The 22846-nt window shown below is 37.3% G+C and overlaps 1 protein-coding gene across 1 annotated transcript in view; it reads right to left on the bottom strand.

The window, feature by feature from the left end:
* The window catches only part of CFAP61 (cilia and flagella associated protein 61), a gene marked incomplete at its 3' end in the record, with an annotated part of 257071 nt that extends 234251 nt beyond the window's left edge, over positions 1 to 22820 (bottom strand). The window contains exons 1-4 of the mRNA XM_081290916.1: positions 22770 to 22820; positions 16854 to 17005; positions 4841 to 4991; positions 311 to 387 (exon numbers count right to left, since the gene is read on the bottom strand). Coding sequence (XP_081147042.1) covers positions 311 to 387; positions 4841 to 4991; positions 16854 to 16996 — 371 coding nt within the window. The 5' untranslated portion in view covers positions 16997 to 17005; positions 22770 to 22820. The remainder of the gene's footprint in view (positions 1 to 310; positions 388 to 4840; positions 4992 to 16853; positions 17006 to 22769) is intronic.
* Positions 22821 to 22846: the final 26 nt, after the last annotated feature.

The raw sequence follows: 22846 nt of genomic DNA, 5'->3' as shown, positions 1-22846 counted from the left end.
GTGCCTCATGCATGCTAGGCAAGTGCTCTACCACTAAGCCACAATCCAGCCCTCAAATTCATTTCTTTAAATGACTGTGCTACCTGTTTGTCTCAAATGATAGCAGTAAAAGATGGGGGCTGAATGAAGAATATAGAGAATTAAGATTATTTTCCTTTCAGAAATATCACTACTATAAAAGTAAAAGCTTTAATATATCCCCAATCCCTAAAGAATAAGCAATTTAAATACCCCAAAGAATTTCACATCCTTTAAAAAATATTTGAAACTACCACATGGCCTCTTTAACTGGAAGGCCACATGCACTCACCGAATAATCTCTTTGCAACAACCAGTGGAAAACTCATCCACAGCCACAAACAGGTGCATGAACAATGTATTCAGAGGCTGCAGATGGAAAAAGAATATGGATTAAAGGCTGAGTCAGCATTCAGGCTGGGTCATGGCAGAGTGGGAGGAGGACTCAGGGCAGACACAGATGCAGAGCTGCCCAGCATTTATAGATGACATTTTTATTAAGTGATGAGATACCCAGGCAGCATTTGAGACCTTTCACCAACATAATTTGCTGCCTTCTGTCCTCCAAGCTCAGAATTATTCAAGGAAAAAGGGATCATAAAAAGAATCCAGAGTGCCCAACCCTTCCTTCTGCCCTCAGGGATGAGCTGTAAGCAGGGGAGAGCCTGCAGGGCAGTGAAATTGATTATTAACTCTGTAGTCTTGTCTTTAGGGGTGTCTATGCCAAGGGAAAGACAATCACTCCGGGGCTCCCAAGTCAGCAGCTGCTGCTCTATTCATGAGATACTGAGGGAAAGATTCTCCTATGAAATTGAAGGATGGAAGGCAGATGCCACGTTAGGAATCCAAAGGCTTGTTTTGTTCAACATTCTTGGAGTCCGAATCAAATATTACTCTTGAGATCCAGATGACCCAGAAACTGAAAGCTCAAAGTAGCAAGATTCCAACATGATTTTCAGGCTAAATTTCCCTAGTTTTTAATCCTGTAACTTTTGAAAATTGTTTGACTGTCCTAAGAAATAAATAGTAGTTCCCTGTGTTTACAAGCAAATTTTCCAATTCTAGAAAGAGTGCAAATGTGAGGCACAGTATATGTGTGTCTGTGCTTCTTGTTTCCTCAGTACAGTCGCCCCCTGGTATCAGTGAAGATTGGTTCCAGAACCTCCCAGATACTAAAATCCACGAATGTTCAAGTCCCTTATACAAAATGGCATAGTATTTGCATATAACCTACAGATATCCTCCCCTATTCTTTACATACTTGTTATACTGTATTGTTCAGGGAATAACGGCAAGAAAAAAGTCTCTATGTGTTCAGTACAAATATAATTTTTTCCCAAATATTTTGCATATGAAGTTGGTAGAATCACAGATGTCGAACCTGTAGATACAGAGGGATGACTTTAGTTTTCTAAATGGCCTTGAGTTACCAACTGCACATTTATGTGCTTCAGTTTTACTCCTGCTAGATGGTGTGTGACTTCAGAATGCTTAGAAATGATTGTACTTTTCATAATATGGCAAGAGAAGAATCATGAGTTTGATTTACAAGCTTGAAAACTCCCAAAAGGCAAACAACACAAACCTAAAAGTTCAGATAATAACAACAAAGACAGCAACAACATGATTTTAAGCATTTTCTATAAATTAACCCAATAATCCCTCAACAGTCTTCTTCAAATATCTGCTTTCCATTCTGATAAGACTGACCTTGGCAGTGCGTGGTTAATTACCTGCTTGATTTTTCTCCCAAACTCTCTGCTATCAGAAATATTACAATTCAAGATTTATTCTCTAAATAACTTTAAGATAAAAATAATTACTTCAGTTGCTAATGCTCCTAGGACAGAAAATATAATAAGGCTTAAAGCACTGCTTGATAGAAAAAGAATATGCCGTAAATAGGAGCCAAATGCAATTTAAAATTTTCTAGAAGACCATTAAAAAAGAAAAAGAAGTACAATGGCTTTTTAATATATTTTATTTAATCTGGTACATTTAAATTATCATTTAAATAAGAAATCAATAAAAATGTCAATGAGATACTTCATACTTTTATCTTACTAAATACTTGAAATTCAGTATATATTTCATATTATAGCATATCTCAATTCAGATTAGCTAATTGCAAATACTCAATGGCTATCTGTTACCACTGGCTACTACAATGGGACAGTCTAGCTCTATATGGTGTGGGACAGTCCTAAAAGAACAAGAAACAAAAGGGAAAAGAATTTGTGAATAATGGAATTAATTAATTTATAATTTTCAAATGGTACAATCATGATCCTAATTCAAATATAAAATAAACACAAACTGGACATAGTGGCACATGCCTATAATCCCAGATAACAAATATATGAAAAAATGTTCAACATCTCTAGCAATTAGAGAAATGTAAATCAAAACTGCTCTAAGATCTCATCTCACTCCAGTCAGAATGGCAGTTATAAAGAATACAAGTAACAATAAATGTTGGCAAGGATGTGGGGAGAAAAGTACATTCATACATTGCTGGTGGCACTGCCAATTGGTGCAACCACTATGGAAAGCAGTATGGAGATTCGTTAGAAAACTTGGAATGGAACCACCATTTGACCCAGTTATCCCACTCCTGGGACTTAAAATCAGCATACAGTGATGCAGCCACATCAATGTTTATAGCAGCTCAACTCACAATAGCCAAGCTAAGAAAACAATGTAGGTGGGGCTGGGGATGTGGCTCAAGCGGTAGCGCGCTCGCGTGGCATGCGTGCGGCCCAGGTTCAATCCTCAGCACCACATACAAACAAAGATGTTGTGTCCACCAAAAACTGAAAAATAAATATTAAAAAAATTCTCTCTCTCTCTCTCTCTAAAAAAAAATTGTCTCTCTCTCTCTCTCAAAAAAAAAAACCAATGTAGGTATCCTTTAACAGATGAATGTATAAAGAAAATGTGGTATATATACACACTCAGCCATAAAGAAGAATGAAATTATGACAGTTGCTGGTAAATGGATGGAACTGGAGACTACCATGCTAAGTGAAATAAACCAATCCCCCAAAACCAAAGGCCAAATGTTCTCTCTGATATGTGGATGCTAACCCACAACAAGGGAGGGTAAGGAAGAGAAGAATAGAAGTCCATTGGGGTAGATAAAGGGGAACAAAGGGAAAGGAGCAGGGAAGGTAATAGGAAGGACAGTAGAATTAATTGGACATAACTTTCCTAGCCTTGTATTTGATGCACTACCAGTGTAACTGTGCATCAGGTACAACCACAAGAATAGGATCCTAATTAGAATAAGTTATACTCTATGTGTGTATAATTTGCCATACATTCTACTATCATGAATACTTAAGAACAATAACAACAAAAAGAGGCTGAGGCACGAGATCACAAGTTTGAGGCTATCCTGGACAATTTAGCAAGACCCTTTCTTAAAAATAAAATGGAATAACAACAACAAAAAAAAAGGTCTGTGGATATAGCTCAGTGGCAGAGCACTTGCCTAGCATATGCAAAGCCCTGGGTTCAATCCCCAATACTGCAAGCAAAAACAAAACCCATACGTACACACACAAGTCAGAAATTTATTCAACTTCAACTCACCAATTAATGAGGCAACTAGTGAGACGATAAAAAAAAAATTCCTTGCACTTGTGAAGCAGGATAGTTCAGGAGATTTAATAAGGAAATGCAAGGATAAGATAACTACCTTAGATATAAAGTGGTTGATGTCCTACAGGGCCCTAAGCTAGAACCTTTGTAGTTAGCATTTTCACCTAACAGGAATTCATTATTTACATCTCAAATGACAAAAATCTCCAAGTTAATCACCTTCCAACAAAACTATAAGACAGCTTAGTCAATAGAAAGTCAAACGAAGGTATAAGCATTGAGGAGAAAGAATCCTTTTAGACTATTTCTGAATTTGGGATAATTTTTCTAAGAATGATCCCTGAGGATACAGGGAGTCAGGGATGGAAAAGAACATAAAGGACAAAGTATATTCTAGCTGAATAAATGCTGAATACTATGCTTAGAGGTATGTATATGTGTGTATGTGTATGTACATGTGTGTACAACATGTGGGACGGATGAGTCAATCACACACCAATTAGTAATTTTCTTTTTTCTGACATCAGGGCTTCAGAGACATACTGTTGAACTCCACTGAAAGGCAGAGATGTCGCTCAGAGTTGCAGCCTCTGGCTCTCTCTACAGAAATTAGGACCAGCCCCTGGCCTGGTTCTGTCAGGTCAGGTACAAGGAAAGCTCAGACTTGACACCAAGTACCCAGGGCAGGCTTCTGAGAACCATTGACCTAAGTCCTTTGAGCTGACAAGTGTCATGTGCCCTTAGGTAAAAGACATCAAATGAATCAGAGTTCATGAGGGCACTTTAAAAATTATAGTGTGACATAAGTCTCAGGCTCTCTTGTGATCATTACAAGGGCAACTGTAGGTGACATGGGCATGGGCCCTTGTAGCATGTCAAAGAGCGCAGACAATGATGCAGAGAAAAACATGAGACCTGGATGCACACATCCCACACTTTCACTAATTCCTTGCTTCCAGTCCTCTTTGTGGAACATGAGCTGGTCTATGTCAGCAGCTTGCTGACTGGCTATCACTTACCATTTCCTATGACTCTGGCCTCTTGAGCTCCATCCTTTTTTCCCTCTACCAGTTTACTTCATTTTTAACTGACATGATGTCATATACTTTCTATGTAAGTTTTGAGCCTTTAAGTCCAAAATCCAAAATAATAACATTGCAAACAGGCCCTCCCTTCCAAGTTAAGGCTGTTCAAATAAGCATAGTGCATGATTTCTTACTGTGCATGGGATTCCGCTGTCGAGCTCCCGGAACACTGACACCCAGTCATCCTGCTTGGAAACATTCCAGTTGGGATAGTCCAAGAAGGTGGCCTGGGCCATGATCTCTTCCTTGTCATTGCAGAGGGTGACAGCAAGGTTTGCCTTTTCTCTGTAGAAATGATTTAAATTACACATGTGAAAAAAGATGGTAAGTGTAATGAGAACAGGTTTTCCCCCCCTCCTTAACCTACAGTAGCTAACATATGAGGACTGATAGTCTTTGGAACAGGTGGGAAAGATATTGCAGCAACTTTGGGGGTAGTTGTTTCAGAACATCTGGTGCTAACAATTTTCATTTATTTCTTTTTTATTTTTGTGGGGCTAGGGATCAAACCCAGGGCCTTGGGCATGCCAGGAAAGCCTTCTACCACTGTGCTATAACCCCAGTGCCTACATTTTTACTTAATATTACATTTTACTAGAAAGATGTCATGTTTATGATATTAAATATCTAATAACCTTCCCTAGAAGTTGGTGAGGAAAATTATTTGCACAGTTTTTCTATCCCCTTTATGTTGCCAATACCACTGTGTTGGCATAAAGTTTTATAAGAAGGGGGGCCAACTGCCCCTCTTTGTTCAGGACTGAGGGGATGCCCAGGATGATATAGGGCTTTCAATGTTAAACCAGAAATATCCTGGGAAAACTGGGAGGATTGGCCACCTACGCACAGAAGCAAAACTGAGAGTTTAGTTGCATCTCTAATAAACTTCTTTAGGCAGTTTCTCCAAATCCCGAATCCCTGAGCTAATTAAATCATCTATAATCTGAATATCTGAGGTATCACCTTGTCCAGCCGCAGAAAACAGAGACCCTGAGAGGCATTGCTTAAGCTAAGGCAACCCAGAGCCTTAATCAAGCCAAGGGAAGAGAAGCAGGACTACCAACTCTTATTTTTGTAGCTGTCCTAAAGGGACTGATTCAATGATCCTAGCCAACTACTTTCCTGTCTTGTGGTACTTCAGTATAGTAAGACCTAGGACTTAAGAGCCAGCATAGAGTTTATGACATGAAGAACCATTTGATAATAATTTGAAAACAGTTTTTACTTTCTCAGCTGAACAAAATCTACTGGTCTCTTAACTTGGAAAAAAAAAGATTTAAACTTTCGTTCAAAAAACAAAGATGTCAGGAGTTACCCAATTTCCTTATTGAAGAAAACAGGAAAGAAGATAGCATCTAGCTGAGGAGTTGGGGAAGGAAGACAGGGGAAAATGGAAGGTTACATATGCCTTTTAGTTACATTGTTTTATTGCAGAAAGAATACATTGCCAGTGCAGAGAAAATACAAACAAGAAGAGAAAAAAAATTTGAAAAACATCTTAAATACTGTGTCCTATATGTTGAAATATACTTTGTGTGTTTTTAAAAATGGAATTGCAGTCTGTACTGTTTATAACCTGCTTTTTCCTACTTGACACAAATCAGCAGTCTTGTACACTAAACAGCAGTCTCTCACACACGTGTACTTCCCCTGCCCTAATTTAGTTTTCTTCTTTAAATCAATTCACTTTTGGCTTAAGTAAGAATATTTTAACAGGAAATTTGCATTGGTATCTTAATTTACATCAGTATTATAAATGGAAAATCAGCATTTTTTACTATTAATAGGAAGTAACTATAAAAACTAAGATATAGTGTTTACTTATTTATTTTAAGGGAAGAGACAGAGGCTTATTCAGAAAGTAGATACACATTCAAGAAGAATAGCAGCAATCTCAAAAGAGAGACATTTTGGGGATAAAGCAAGGAATACACGTTCAAGGGAGAACACAGGCTATCTCCATAGGGACAGACAGCAACCCATTGGTGTGGGATGTTCATATTTATATAGGGTGGTGACTAAAGGTGGAGCCAGAGTGGAGCCATATAATTTCATATGTTTTCTTAGCTCTTGTGCATTGCCCTCATGTTACAAAGGCCATGTGGCTCAGGAGTTGGAATTTTTCCTAAGCACTTTTTGCATCTCAATGGTTTATGGATATTTTCTTTGAGACTCAGTAAAAAATTACTCATGCTTATATCACCTTGGGTTCTAGCAGATATGCTGGCATCTATGGCAAACACTGTGCTCATGATGTCAATTTCAGCACCTACAACCACAGTCCTCTCTCATAGGAAGACACACAGAGCCACATATGATCATACTGCTTGGACACAGGGTGATATTTAAGAGTGCCAATGGTTCAAGGATCCGACTCAGTCCTTAGTTTTCAGTGAAAGGAATGGATGGTTCCTTGGGTGTCTAGAATATAGATCCACACAGGGAACCCAATAGCAAAAGGATACAGGCTCCCGACTTCTCCCCACCTGATTCACTGAAGCCACTGCCCCTCTTCTATCGCTTCAGCTCTTGGTCTTCTGGACTTTTCTGTCCCCGACCCCCTGAGCTATGATCTCAGGCTGAAAGTCCTCCCTCTAGTTCAGATGAGAAAACACCAATGGTACAAGACCCTGTGCACGTCAGCTGTGACGACCATGGTGGTGGTGGGAAGGAAGAAGTGGGCAAAATTGGGGACAGGCAGCCACCATCGCCTCAGGGAAGCAAGGAACAATGTGTTTCCTGGAATCCCAATTTTAACTTGAAATGCATTTATCCATGGGAAACTTAGGATGGTGGCTGGATTCTATAGTACAATTAGCACAGTACCATACTACACAGACATTATAGATTAAATAAGCTTTTGTGGGTTGGCCTGGGAAGTGAGCCAGGGATAACTTTGTTTCAATGGGAAAATGCACTACAATTTCCAAATAGCTAACTGTAATAAAAAGTAACTTTGGCGGCATTATCCTTTTGTGTATATAATTTCCATTTCTTATTACCTCCTAGCCATTACATCCTCTACGGGACAGATAAAATCATCCTGAGAGAAAAAAAGGGAAAGATGAGGAGAAAAAAAGAGAGAAGGTATATTTTTTAAGAGCTGGATTTTAAATTGTTCTTTGCAATCATCCAAACACAAACTAAAATAGCACTATTAATATATAGGCAATACATATGTCATTCACACATGTATATTTCACACAAATTATGTTTTATCCAGCAATGGAAATCAGAGCTCTTTTCATGAATGTCTCATTTATTCAACTGGTTTAGGGAATTTTCCAAGTACTGACAAAACTTATTTAAGTGAACTTAATAAAATCTTAGTGAAATGGCAGATGCCTTTCTGTTTTGTTAAACTGAGTGAATAAAAGAGAGCTCAGTATTCCCAGTGTTCATCATGTGTGGACCAGCAGCCTGGGAAGGTGACCCATGCCTCCTGTCACCACTGTGACATCTGCAACAGGGAGGATTCTTTCTGCTCTCCCCATCTCTTCCTATGCTTTGCCCAATCTGCTTATCTTCACCCCTAAAATTTAGCCATAATTTTAGCTAAAATATCATTTTAGTTTTATTATTTCTGTATCTCTGTGACTAAGCAGGCAGTCAATAAAATAAAATTGAACCAATAGATGAGAAAAGGAAACACTGTTTTGTTTTGTTTTTTACTTTTTACACCATGATTTCATTTGTGATTAAAATAACACCCTACAAAAGATACTATATACATCTACACAGTGTGATTTCAGAAGGACAGATCCATGAGAAAATGTTCATGGTCTATCTACCAGCCTTTGGGGTGGTGAATTGGCTTGGAGAAGGAGGCAAAGGATGTCTCCCACTTTCTTTGTTGGGAAACACTGTTTTTATAAATGCCTACAAAATAAGTTGTTAAGCCTTGAGGTTGGCCTGGCAAGGGGACAGGAGTTAACTGATATGAAAAATGATGGATGGGGGTGTACTCGCCTAACGTGTGAGGCCTTAGTTTCAACCCCCAATATCACTGAGAAAAAAAAAAAAAGAAAAATGAAATACACCCATGGACTTGGTAGCAGCTGTATTGGAAGCTCTTAGAAATTCGTGAAAATGTAAATTTACTTTACTTTTGACAGTATGCTGGTTTCTGGGGTAGGTCACAATCTTTCCAGTTACAAGGATTTCATTTTAACATACATTTTTTCACTGCTCCCCTCCTATGACAGAAATCATACTTCTTGATCTGTGAATTTGGAAAATATAAACACACATGGATTCAAGGTACCCTCACATCACTCCAGCTGGAATACATGATGGTCAAAAGTAAAGCTTTCAGGTAATTAGTATGTGACCATGTACAGGCTTGGGGCAAATGGGTTTGTGGAAGGTTTTAGGAAACAGAAAACAATCTGTAAAAAATGACTCACTTGTAATATACACATATATACATGCAGTATTCCATCTTCTGAATATACCATAAAAGAACTGGCCCTCGAAGGCTGATGAAAATGGGTGATCACATGGACAGTTAAGTCCTCAGCCCTTCCTGCTCAAGCCAAAGGGAGCGGACAAATTTTGCTGAAGCAAGATGTGAGGGAAGGAACAAAAATGGCACTGAGCATTGGGTCTGAACAAGTGGAAAGATGGAGTTGCTGGAGATACTGGGGTGGAAAATAATGGGAAGGGGAGACTGAAAGCAAGTGGAGGTCATGCTAGGTTTGAAGTACCTAGTAAGTATCCAAGGGTTCATGCCCATCAGGGAGTTGGATAAATGAATTTGGAATCCAGGAGGTTCTGTCATTGATGTTAGATATTTTTTAACATTTAAGTCTTAAATTCAGCCAGAACTGATTTTTTTGAAAGTTTGTATGACACACAAAGTTTACACCCTTTTTCTTTTTCACAGGGGTAACAAATGATCACAGCATCATTTGTTGGATGTCACATCCTTTTCCCTGATGTCCTTTTGCTGGCTCTATCTTTATCAAGTTTTCATATGCATGTGGGTCTGTTTCTGGCATCTCTATTCTGGCTCATTGGTCTCTGTCAATTTTTTGGTTGTTACTATGCTGTTCTGAGTAATATACCTTTGAGTCTTTTCATGAGCAAGTCTCCCCATCTCATTTTTCTTCTTTCAGATTGTCTCTGTACTTTGCTTTCCCAAATTAATTTATACTTATACTATCAAGTTCAATAACTAATCCTCCTAGGACTTTGATTAGGGGCAGAATTGACTTAATGATATTGAATCTTCCTATGCAAGCAAGATGTGGCATACCTCTGGATTTACTTAGTTCTTCCTCAAGTGCCTTTCAGTAATTGACAATTTACCCCAGAATGAGCTTGGAATTATTTTATCAGTTGTACTACTAGGTACAACTCTTAGGCATGAGTGTAAATGGCAAAATGTTTTCTATCCATTTGGTGCTACTACTGTACATAACAATGAAGTTGGATTTTATTTCATAGCTAGCAACTTAGTATGGCTGACTCAGCATTCAGCCACTTTAAAGTTTTGGTATTGATGTTAATGATTTGTTCATATATCCTTTCCAATTTTCTAAGTAAAGAATATATCATCTTCAGTGGTTGTTTTATTTCTTCCTTTCATGTCCCAATGCATCTTAATTTCTTGTTTTTTTCTTAATGGAACATGAAGGATCTCTAGTCAATGATGAACTGAAACCATGAAAACCAATATCCTCGTGCTGCTCTAATAAAAAATTATAATATTTTAGCATTATGTGTAGTTTTCAAAAACAATTTTTAGATACTATTAGCATGTCATAGGAACTCTCTTATAGTTTTATTTTATTAAGTTATTACTAAAATAAGTGTTGACTTTTATCAAATGTCTTTCTTCATTTTTTGAAGGATTTTATAGTTTTTCCTCCTTCAGTCTGTTAAAGTGATGAATAATCAATGTTCTGATAGTAAACCAACCTTTAATTCCAGAATCAGTTCACTTTGATCATGATGCAGTTATCTTTTCAGTTCTCACAAGATTGTTTTCCTAATGTTTTGTTTAGAATTTTGCATCTGTGTTAATCAGCAAGGTTGAATATAACTTTCATTTCTCCTTTTGCATAAGATTGGCAAACCCTCCTTTCTTGTATTGTCCTTCTCTGATTTTGGTATTAACATTACCTTAGCCTCACAAAGTTGAGTTAAACAAAATTATCTCTTTTTGTTTTAGGAAGTTCAATTTAGTTCTTCCTGCCACCTCCCCCCAACCCTTGAATTAATCTGGTCAGAAGTTCTTTCTTCTATTAACATTTTTAAAGAACTGTTGGTTTTACCCTCTACCAGACATCGCTTTCTATTTCATTATTAAATGCTTGCATCCTTTACTTCCTTCATTCTGTTTTTTTTGGATTGGTTCTACTACTTTTCTTCTAACTTAGAGGTGTACTTGGAGTCTGTATTTTAGGACTTTCTCATCTCCTACTATAAGCATTTAAGGCTATAAGTTCCCTCTAAGATTTGCTATTTTGTTCATTTATTTCTGCATAACTAACTACTCCAAATTTAGTAGTTGCCCCATTTAATTTTCTCATGTTTCTGTAGACTAGAAACTCAGAAAGGGAATAGCAGGAATATCTGCAGGAATGAGAACCTCCAAGATGGCTTCTTCACTCATGTGTCTTGTGCCTACAGGAGAGTGGTTTAACTGGGTAGAGGTCAGTTAGGACCTACGGACCTGGGTTCATTGATTCTCCTCTATCCTTTCTCTCTTGTGATATGTCCTCCCTCATGGTTTCTCCATGTGGTCTCTCCAGCAGACCCATAAGGCTAGTTACATGGAGGTATGAGGTTTCTAAGAGCACAAACTCAAAAGCTTCCAAGCAGAGCTGAGACTAAGTGAAGCAAGAGAGGCACTCAGGATTCAAAATGAAGGGAAATATTCACTCTCAGGTTTGTGCAAGTGAGAACCTGAGAATGTGAATGCCCTAAATGGTTTGTTTGTCTCCCCCCAGTGCCAGCCCTGGTGCCAGGCCGTCTTAATGCTTGGGCTGTTCAACAGCACAGCACCACTGCCAACACATTTTATTGGGTAAGTCCCAGGCACAGACCAGATTTAAAAGATGTGGCCAAAAGCAGCAGGGAGGATACAAAGAGGTGTGAGGAGTACTAGGAGTGGAAGCTTCCAAAGAATGAATCTCCACATTGGCTTAGCTGCATTAGATTATACTTAATATATATTTCTTTATTTTCATTCAACTCTTGGTGTATTCTAATTTTCTTTCTATTGCTTTTGACCCATGTTATAACTGCATTTAAAATTTTTCAAATGAAGCTGGGCATGATGGTGCACACCTTTAATACCAGCAGCCCAGGAGGATCCCAGTTTCAAAACCAGCATCAGCAAAAGTGTGCTAAGAAACTCAGTGAGAGTCTCTAAATAAAATGTCTCTAAATAAAATGCAAAATAGGGCTGGGGATGTGGCTCAGTGTTTGAGTTCCCCTGAGTTCAATCCTCCATACCAGAAAACAAAAAATTTCAAATTATCCTTTTGTTACTGATTTTTAACTCCACTGTATTGTGGTCAAAGAATGTGTCATATATGATATTAAGTAGGGAAATTTGTTGAGCCTTTTTTATAGCTCAAGAGATGATCAGTTTTTATACATGTTTCCATGTATAAACAACACCTAACAAGATTTTGTATTCTTCATTTTTCAGTACAATATTCTATATAAGCCTATTAGATCAAGTTCTTTTAATTTTGGTGCTCTGAAAATCTTTTCTATTGCTACTTATTTTTAGTACCTTGATATTCTATTTATTAAGAGGTATATATTAAAATCTCCCATTATGGTGGTGAATATGTAAAGTTCATGTTTTGGTTTTATTATTTTTGTATTGTAAATTTTGGGACTGTGTCATTAAGAAACATAAATTTAAAGTTGTCATGACTCCTCCAGGAATAAAATGTTTTATCATCATATAGAAACTTTCCTTATCTGTAGTGATGCTTTTTTCCCTAAAGTATATTTTTCTCAGTTATTAGAATAGCAGTTCTAAACTGGGCATGGTGTAATCCCAGCAGCTTAGAAGGCTGAGGCAGGAGGATCATGAGTTCAAAGCCAACCTCAGCAACTTATGGAGGCCCTAAGCAACTTATTGAGACTTGTCTCAAAATAAAAAAAAAAATCAAGAGCTGGGGATGTGGCTCGGTGGTTAAGTGCCAATGGGTTCAATCTCTAGTACTAAAAAAAAAAAAAAACAAAAAACCCAGTTCTAGTCCTACTTTTATGAGATCATGGGTTTATGAGTGGCGTATCTTTTTTTCCAAAATTTTTACTTCAAATATGTCTGTGCCTTTATATCATAGGTATTTCTTATAAACAAATTATAAACTTTTTGTTTTGTTTTCAACCAATCTGCCCACCTTATTCTTTTTTTTTTCCTCCCCCAGTACCAGGGATTGAACTCAGGGGCATTCAACCACTGAGCCATATCCCCTGCCCTGTTTTGTATTTTATTTAGAAACAGGTCTCACTGAGTTGCTTAGGACCTTGCTTTTGATGAGGCTGGCTTGTACTTGGAAATTCTCCTGCCTCAGCCTCCTGAGATGCTGAGATTACAGGTCTGTACCACCCTGCCTGGCACCGCCCACCTTAATCTTTAAACTAATGTATTCTGCCCAAATACACTTATTATGATTACTGACTTGACTTTTTTCTATCTTCTTCTTAAGTAATTTTAACATGTCCTACATTTTGTGTCTTTGTTCTTCTTCCTTTTTTGCCTTCTTTTAGATTCAGGGCATATATTAAGTTTCTCATTCCATTTTCCCCTCTATAAATCAGAAATTATAATCCCTGTGCCTATTCTTTTAATGATTATCCTAACCACATTAACATACTATGCATTCCCCAAAATCTTTACCTTTTATTTCAGTTACCAATTGATGTATAATAAACAATTTATTATTATCTTTTGTGGTTCTGTGGGTCAATTGAGTTCAACTGAGCTGTTTTTGCCTGGAGTCTCTCATGTGATTGCAATCAAATGGTGGCTGTGGCTGAGAACGTTATAAAGATTCCATGTCTAAAAAGACCTGCTCACATGGTCACATGGTGGACAGCTGATGGTGGCTGTTGGCTGGAAGCTCAGCTGAGGTTGTCCAATGACCACCTGCTTGTAGTCATGTGATTCAAACTTTTATCAGTTATGGCAATTGGGTCCTGGAAGACAGTGTTCTAGGCAACCAAATGGAAGTTGCAAGACTTGGTGTGACTTAATGTCAAAGAGTCACTATTTCTATTGGCTACATAGGGCCATCCCTGAGTAAGAATCCAAGTGTGAGAGGGAATAAAATAAGGCCATAAATGCCAGGATACATGGTTTGGAAGGGAAAGGGAGCATCTCTGCATCCTATCTACCATACCCTCCTCTTGAATACAAATTTAAGAATGCTTTCATTCTAGTTATGTTCCTCCCAAGCTACATGCAGTCTTTGTCTTGCATTTTAGTTTTATTGTATTATTTGTATCTCATAAACTCGTCAATATTATATTATTGTTTTATGTCATGTTTCTTATATTTACCCACGTATTTGCTCATATTTTTGCTTACATTCCTTCTCTGTCTTGGCTTTCCAGCTAAGATATTCTTTCTTTTCTGTAAAGCATATTCTTTATCAGGGTCTACTGGTAAACTGTCTCAGTTTTTGTTTGTCTGAAAAATACATTAATTTACCCGTAGGTCTTGAAAATTTGTTTCATGGTATACAATTCTAAGTTTGTTATTTCTCTCCAATACTTAAGATATTCTACTATTTTCTGGCAACCATTGCTGCTTGTGACAGTCTGTTATGGTTTAAATAGAAAGTTTCCCTGAAAAACTCAGGTGTGAGATAATGCAGAAATGTTCAGAGGTAAAATGATTGGATTGTGAGAGTTATAATCTAATCAGTGGATTAGCACATTGATATGGATTAACTGGTGGGTAACTGGGCAGGTAGGGTGTGACTTTGGGGTTAATATTTTGTCCCTAATGAGCAAAACTTCTCTGCTTCCTGGCAGCCCATCCTAAGCTGCTTTCTCTGCTTCACCTCAGGCCCACAGCAATGGAGTCAGCTAACCATGGACTGAACCTTTGAAGCCATAAGCCAAAATAAACTTTTCCTTGTCTAAATTGTGCTTGTCAGGTCTTTTGGTCACAGTGACATAAAGCTAACTAAAATATAGGCTAATCTTTATTTCCTTACAGATAATTTGTCTTTTCTCTTTAATTATTTTTCAGATTGTTTTTAGCTTTGGTGTTCTGCTGTTTTATTCTAAGTGTTTAATTGTGGATTTCTCTGTGATTAGGATTTGTTGAGTTTTCTGGATCTAAGAATTAGTACTTTTCAACAATTCTAGAAAATTCCCAAATACTGAATGTTTAGCTTCCTATTAGCTCCTTCTAATATGTTCAGTGTTTTGCTCATACTTTATTCTTTATCATTTTGTGTTAGATTATGGATGATTTGTTGGTACTGATCCTCTAACTCATCACTTCTATATTTAACAGCATCTACGATGATGCTTCAATTTATCTACTATGATTTTCATTTCACCTATATTTTCATTTCTAATTGGCCTCTTTGACTTTTGTGCAAACCTAATTATTCATTTCTATGGTCTTTTTATTCCTTAAACATTATTAAAATTACATTTCATTTAAGACAAAGTAAATACAATTATTTTATATTTTTCTCTCTTAATATCTGAAATCTTTGAGAATCTGATTCTCCTGTGTAATTTTGTTGTTGTTTCTCACTAATAGTGCATGCTTCTTTATGATTTGTAATTTTTGATTATGAATCTGTACTTCTTGGAACTTTATCTGTGGGTATCATTTGAAGACTGAGCCGAAGCTTTAACCCTTCAGATCTGATCTGCATTTATTTCAAACAATCTCCTGGACACACTAGTATCATTTGGCCATTTTTTATTAAATTCCCTACTTGAAGTTTTTTTTTGGGGGGGGGCTACAAAGATAATTAACATGGATCTCAAATCAACATCTGCTTATAAATTCTCAGGGGAGACTTTATCTTCCCTCCATTCCATGTTGCAATTGAAACTGTCTAGCTTTTTTCCTGTAGTGCATTTATATCTTGTCCATCTTTACATCAAATATCCTGGTTTTATTCAAAAGAATCTCATACTTCCTTCCTTAGGTGGAGGGACTAATTATCTTCTGTTCTTTGCAAAGGTATGAGAAGAAAATTCTATAATTTCTAGAACGTGGCAAAAAGTCTCAAGGAGAAAGCTAGTACTGATTCCTGCTTATTATGTTAAGTATCTGATTCTAATTTGAAAATGTTCTCTGCACAGTCCTTAACTTTTGTGTTTGTATATGTACATATCAATATTTCAGTTGTTTCCAAAGAGTGGATATCATGAAGGTATTTAGTTAACCATAATGCCAACAAATGAAATTACTTCATTGGTATAGGTATGTATGTGTATATGTGTGTGGGAATCATAAACCATAAATTTTAATGTCCTAGGCTGGCTTTATTTTACACATTTCAATTGTATTTGATATAAAGCCTTATGAAATCCAAAATATTAGGCTATCCTATATTTTCAATAAAAATAATGATGTACAAAGGATTTTTATATTCTAGCAAAAACACAAAGTCTATGAACAAAACAGGGATAAAAAAATGACCTTTTAAGAAAAACATGTTCATATTTCAAAATTTAGGAGCAAATGCAGGCATGGCCTCTAATGTATAGTTTGGTGTCGGGCAGGCCTCTCATTCTCATCTATAAATTGAACACCACAGTAGGTACCTCAAAGAAATATCAGAAAGATCCAGTAAGATAATGTTGACAAAGCACAGAGCCCAGAATAAAATGAAATCTCAAAAGCTGGCAGCTGATATTATCAACTTGCCCCAACTGACTGTACTAGTGAGCAGGACTATAGGATTTGAACTCAAGTGTGCTTGAACCCAAAGACCTCGAGCCTTTTTGCTAGAGAACACACAGACCGGCTGTTCCCAGAGATTTCTTGCTACACATTTTTTACTGTGCAGTGAGCTGCCCATTTCCTTACTGTAAGTTCCATCAAGACAAAGGAGTGGGAGAGATCCCTTTCTGGCATAAAATTCCTAAGATAAAATTGATAAACATTCTTAACTTACTTATTAGTCATGTACTTACAGAAGATAGATGATATTAAGCTTCCCAAACAGCCTCTGGGTAAATTTTCTAATGAGTTTTTTGATACAATAAATATCCTGCGATTCTGTTCTTCGGCAATGAACCACTTCCACCTTTCCTCGGGGAGAAGTGAGTATGGACATTTTTTTATCCTGTCCCCGATAGAGAGAGAAAACAATCCACTGTTAGTCTGAAATGACAAACTCGTTTGGTTACAGTACTCACATAATCAGACAATTTGATTTCTATATGGCCAGAGCAAACGTAGTATGGAAATACAGGTGTGCCACATTTTGTCCTGAGCATTGTCTGTGGTGACTGTCACCACAAACAAGCTAAAATGTTTTGACACTAAGAATGAAGTTTTTAAGGATTGGCCTGTCTAGAAATCTCTGTAACTGTGTTCTTTGATTCCAATGGTTTTAAGATATTCTAACCCTAGGAAGAAAAACATTGAAAGGACTTATATATTGATCAGTACCCTCTTATATTTAATAAGCCATCATAGCAATGTGGTCAAGAGATATATGGGGTAGGAAAGACGGTGGAATGAGATGGACATCATTACCCTAGGTACACGTATGACTGCACATACAACCCTACATCATGTACAACCAGAGAAACGAAAAGTTGTGCTGCAACTGTGTACAATGAATCAAAATGCATTCTTCTGTCACATATACCTAATTAAAATAAAATTTTAAAAAGAGTTATATGGGAAATATTGACATCTGTTGACCAAGTTCCAAATAGCGTTCCCCAACATGGAGCCTTTAAGGACAGTAATCTTAAGAGATACACAGAGACAAAAAAGATCTGTGGTCAAATGAGTGTGGGAAATGCTGCTTGCAATAGTATTCTTGAGAGGTCATCATGCTCATGGCTAGTCCATGTGTTAAAGGATTGGTTTCTAGCCTGTAGTGCCATTGGGAAGTGCTTGAAATCTTCAGGAGGTGAGACATAGTTTTAGGAAGTGAACTCAATGGGCGCATGCCCTTGAAAGGAATATTGGGATCCTGTCCCCTTCCTGTGTTTCTCTGCTTCCTAGCCACCATGAGGTGAATAAACCTCCTCCATCATATGGTCCTACCATACGTACTGTGCTGCCACAGGCCCAAAGCAATGGGGTCAAGTTATTGTAGACTTAAATCTCTGAAAACATGAGTCAAAATAAACCTTTCCTCCTTAAAGTTGATTATCTCAGGTATTTTGTCAGTGATGGAAAGTCAACTAACACACCCATTAAAGGCTTTGATATGTTCCTGAATAATGTAATCTGTTTACTTTTTATAAGCCAGCATTTCCCACATAGTCTCTGAGCAGACTCTCTTATATAGAGAGTCTAAGTTCCAGTTAGACACTTTGAGAAATGCTGCTAACAGGAACAAAAGGTCATAAAATGGTTTCAATTTCTCAATCTGTCTGTCTCTCTTTAACATTCCTCTTACCTCCTTCCCTAACTAAGGAAAACTGATTTATTACACACTAACCATTGGACTTAAAATAGAACAATATGGAACACTCCCTACTCCCTGGAAGGCTGCTTCAGGGCAACTCCCAGTCAATACCCGCTCCAAAGATAACTACCAATCTGACTTCGATCACAAAGATGATCTTTTGCTAAATTTTGAACATCATATAAATGGAATTATATATGTGTATATATTATATATATATGTTACATGTTATATATTATATATGATTTTTCTCATAAAACATACTGCGTCATTTGACCTTTTTTTTGTTGTTACTATACACCAAAGAACTTGAGTGCTACAGAGGCTTGAAAGAGTACTGGACTGAGCTCCTCCTTCATCAGATAAGAAAACTAAGGCCCAGGAACTGAAGTGACTTGCCCCAGGATATATGTGCTTGTTCACAACCCTGGGCATTTCTTCCCAGCACAGCCTACGCCACTCCCCTCTGTGTGCTTTGTGGGTAAATGGTCCCTTTGTTTTCACTGTCCTCTTATATTCAGATTAAACTGCTGCTTGACCACTCACAAACCTTTAGACATCAAACATGCTGGATGTGAGGGGCTATAGAGGGGAACCTGGGAAGACAGCAGGGTGGCAGCAGGAATTGTTGTCCAGTAGCCTTTACCACCCTCAACTTCACAGGCTTATGAAGGGGGTTTGTCAGTACCCATAAAGAAAACCCAGCTCTTGGGGACAGCCCCCATTCCCCCAGAGCTCACAAAAACTGAGAAAGGGTCCAAATTACCAATTTATTCATTTCTTAGTAATTTCCCATTTTATAATGATAAAATTAACAGCTGCACAGTCTAGATGTCTCTGTAGCCCAGGCAGAGTTATACGAACTAAATACAAACCTGATTTCTTTGACTTTGATAAAACAGGGCACACAAGATTTATTCTGTGTGCTTTGTGGCCACTGTCATGTAGTCTTGATGTCAGGCGACTGCACCAAATTAGGGAACTCATGCCATCCTCAACACCAGCCAGGCATTGTCTTACATAAGCATGGGTTGATAATGACAGATCATCATTTTGCAAAGGAAGACAATCTTGGTATTTATGTAACATCTCCAAAACTTGAAATATTAGCTCAGTCTTTTTCATACTCAGCAGATAAAAAAATAAAGATTTCTTTATGCTGTGGCAAGGCCACTCAAGAACTCTCTTTTTTTTTAGATCAAATACAGGGAAAGCCCAGCTACTGAAGGTGGCTTTCAGAGGAGTGGCTTGGGGCTGTAGTGAAGAGCTTAGGCTGCAGAACCAGAGTATCAGGGATGATAGTGTCTATCACTTCTTAGCTGTGTGACTTTGGGCAAGTTACTTAAACTCTATGTGCTTCAGCTTACCATCTATAAATCACAGATAATATACATACCTCAAAGAGATTTATGAATTACTTATGATATGCAAAACAGTGAACTCAGTGTGTGGCCTGTAAACACTCAAGTACTTACTAGCTATCATGACTAACATCACTATCTAGTATGGACTTTCTCAGGATCTGAAATAGTGGACATCAAGAAGCTGCTCACAGTTCCTGAAGCCTGAGAGGGTCATCATCCACTATGAAGATGTCAAGTCAAGAAAATCAAAGGTGAGACAATTTACTTGGGTGGACATTGTTAACCATAGGACCCTTTGTGATTAATACATTCTTTCCTAGAAAAAGTAACATACCAGGTTGTAGTCAAGTTTTGATGACCTGATAGTATTTCCTTTCTAAGATGGCTTTACATAAGCCAGTGGCAATATAAACTGATTTTATACTCTGAAGATTGTTCTTAACATTTAATTTCAAAATGAATTTTTAATTACATGAGCAATTCATTAGTATCTCATCATTTTGGAAAGCATAAACTTTATATAAGGAGCTCAATTCTGCTTTTTTTTTTTAGTTGTAGTTGGACACAATACCTTTATTTTATTTTATTTATTTTTTTATGTGGTGCTGAGGATCGAATCCAGGGCATGTGCAAGCGCTCTACCACTGAGCCACAACCCCAGCCCCTCAATTCTGCTTTTTACTGTGACAAAAACATGCACAACATAAATTTACTATTTTAACCATTTTAAAATGTATATTTTAGTGGCTTTAGGTACATTTGCATAGTTGAACAACCACCACTACTATTCACATCCAGAAATTTTTAATATGAAACTTATTTTGAGACTCTTTTCCCACTACCCTCTTTTTTGATGAGATATGTGTAATTTCAGAATTTTCTGTTTTTTTCTAATTTGTTCTAATTAGTTATACATGACAGTAGACTGCATTTAGGTTCATTGTACACAAATGGAGCATAGCTTTTCTTTTCGCGGCTAGTGTATGATGTAGAGTTGCACCATATGTGCAGTCATACATGTACCTAGAGTAATGATGTCCATCTCATTCCACCATTTTTCCTACCCCCATGTCCCCTCTCTTCCCCTTCCTCCCCTTTGCCCAGTCAAAGTTCCTCCATTCTTCCCATGCCCCCCCCCCCAATTTTCAGTTTTATGAGCTCAAACATTGACTTCATGCTAGGGTGGGCATGATAGCTCATCTGAGAGAGATAATCTCTGAAGGGTGTCTTACCTCAAGGTGTTTCTCACTCCAAATTTGATAGAAGCATTAGAAGTACTAGAATAATAGTCTTGTTTCAAAGGAGGTGATCACAACCTTACTAACTACTATATGAATGATTAAATACTCAATTATATTTTCCATAATCCTTGTGATTGTGAAATTTGGTGATTGCTATGAAGAATAAAGTCTAGAAACCTGTTAAAATTATCCATAAATATTAGCACTTTTGGTTTTGGTCTTAACTTAAAAGCAAAACAGAAATGAATCAACTTGTTTGTGAAATATGATATCATAAGCTAATTCTACAAGAATGTAAAAACTCTGAATATAATAAAATAAAGTATAGAGAGATGAATTAAAGCGACAACTAGAAAAGGAAGAGAGAGTTCAAGGGAAGTTCTCCACCTACAAGTCAATGACAATAGATATTTGTTTATTTTCATTAGGTGATTTCTTCTTATGATAGTGACATAAATTTTTTTCATTCAATTTATTTAATTATTGAAAGCTGAGATAAAATATTTAAATAAAATGAATGGCACAAAGCTAGAGAAAATATTTTGGTTTTGATTATAATTGAGTTTTGCAAATCTGCATAAATTTTTTGAAGCAATATCTGTGCATAATTTTTTGAAGCAATATCTGTGTAAGTATGTGTGATATCACTACATACATAAATATACAAATATATTTTTTTCCAAATATGCAAAGAGCCTTGCAATGGTGGAAATCCTTTTAACTAGTGAGCTATCAAGCCATTAAAAAACATGGAGGAAACTTAAATGCATGTCTTCAAGTGAAAGAAGCCAATCTGAAAAATCTACTTATTATAAGACTCCAACCATATGACATTCTATAAAAGGCAAAACTATGTAGACAGTAAAAATGTTCAGTAGTCCACAGAGGTTTGGGGGAGGGAGGGATGAACAGGTGAAACACAGAGGATTTTTAGGAAAGTGAAACTACTCAGTATTTTACTATAGCAGTGGACACACATTATCATACATTTGTCCAAATCCAAAGAATGTACAACATCAGTAGTGAACCCTAACGTGAACCATGGACTCTAACTGATATGTGTCACTGTGTGCTCTTTGTAGGAGTATGTTGCTAGTGGAGAGGCTTTGTGGCAGGGGAGGGACTCGGTAGGTGGAGGAGGTAGGTGGGAAATCTCTATACCTTTCACTCAATTTTACTGTTAACTTCTTTTAAAAAAGAATTTTCTGTTAACTTCTTTTATAATTTTTTTTTGCTGTTAACTTCTTTTACAAAAAAAATTAATTTTTTTTCTTAATAATGGCTTGATTACTCTGATATTGAAAACAGGTCAAGTGTTATACCAGCTAGCACTTACTAAGCATTTTATATAGATTATCTCCTTAATCCTAGGGAAATAAGTTTTACTAAATTCATTTTATACTTGAATACATTGAGGCTAAAAATTTTAAATCATGTATTTAAACATCAGTTTCTAAAACAAGGCTAGGTGGTTTGTTAGTCTACTGAGGTATTTTCACTTTTTCCTACTGTCTGACTTCAACACGCCTCCTGTTTTCTTAAATTCCAAATCTTCCGAATTCATTATTTCCATACAACTTTTGGGAAATCAAAAACGAGGGGAAAGACCTCGGAGACTACAAAACCCAGAATGCCCCGCGGCGGCGATCAGCCAAGCAACGCGGCAGCTGTCCATGAGCACGCTGGGAATGGTAGTTTCCTCACCTGCCCCCTCTGACCTCACCCTCGAGCATCCAGATCCGGGCTTGGTTCCTGCTTTTTTGCAGGGTACCACGGCTGGATAAATCCACCGAGTCCCGGAGATGGACCCAGACCCTGCGTGCCTGGGGGGCAAGCCAGCGTTACCCACCTTACCGGCAACTCCAAGAAGCCGCACTCCACCCACAGCTCCAAAGAGGACGCGCAGCCTGGTTACCACGGAAACGGCGCCG

This window comes from Spermophilus citellus, assembly GCF_964194105.1.
Source record: "Spermophilus citellus genome assembly, chromosome: 4".
Taxonomy (NCBI): Eukaryota; Metazoa; Chordata; class Mammalia; order Rodentia; family Sciuridae; genus Spermophilus; species Spermophilus citellus.
This window is presented reverse-complemented; position numbering and strand designations above follow the sequence as displayed.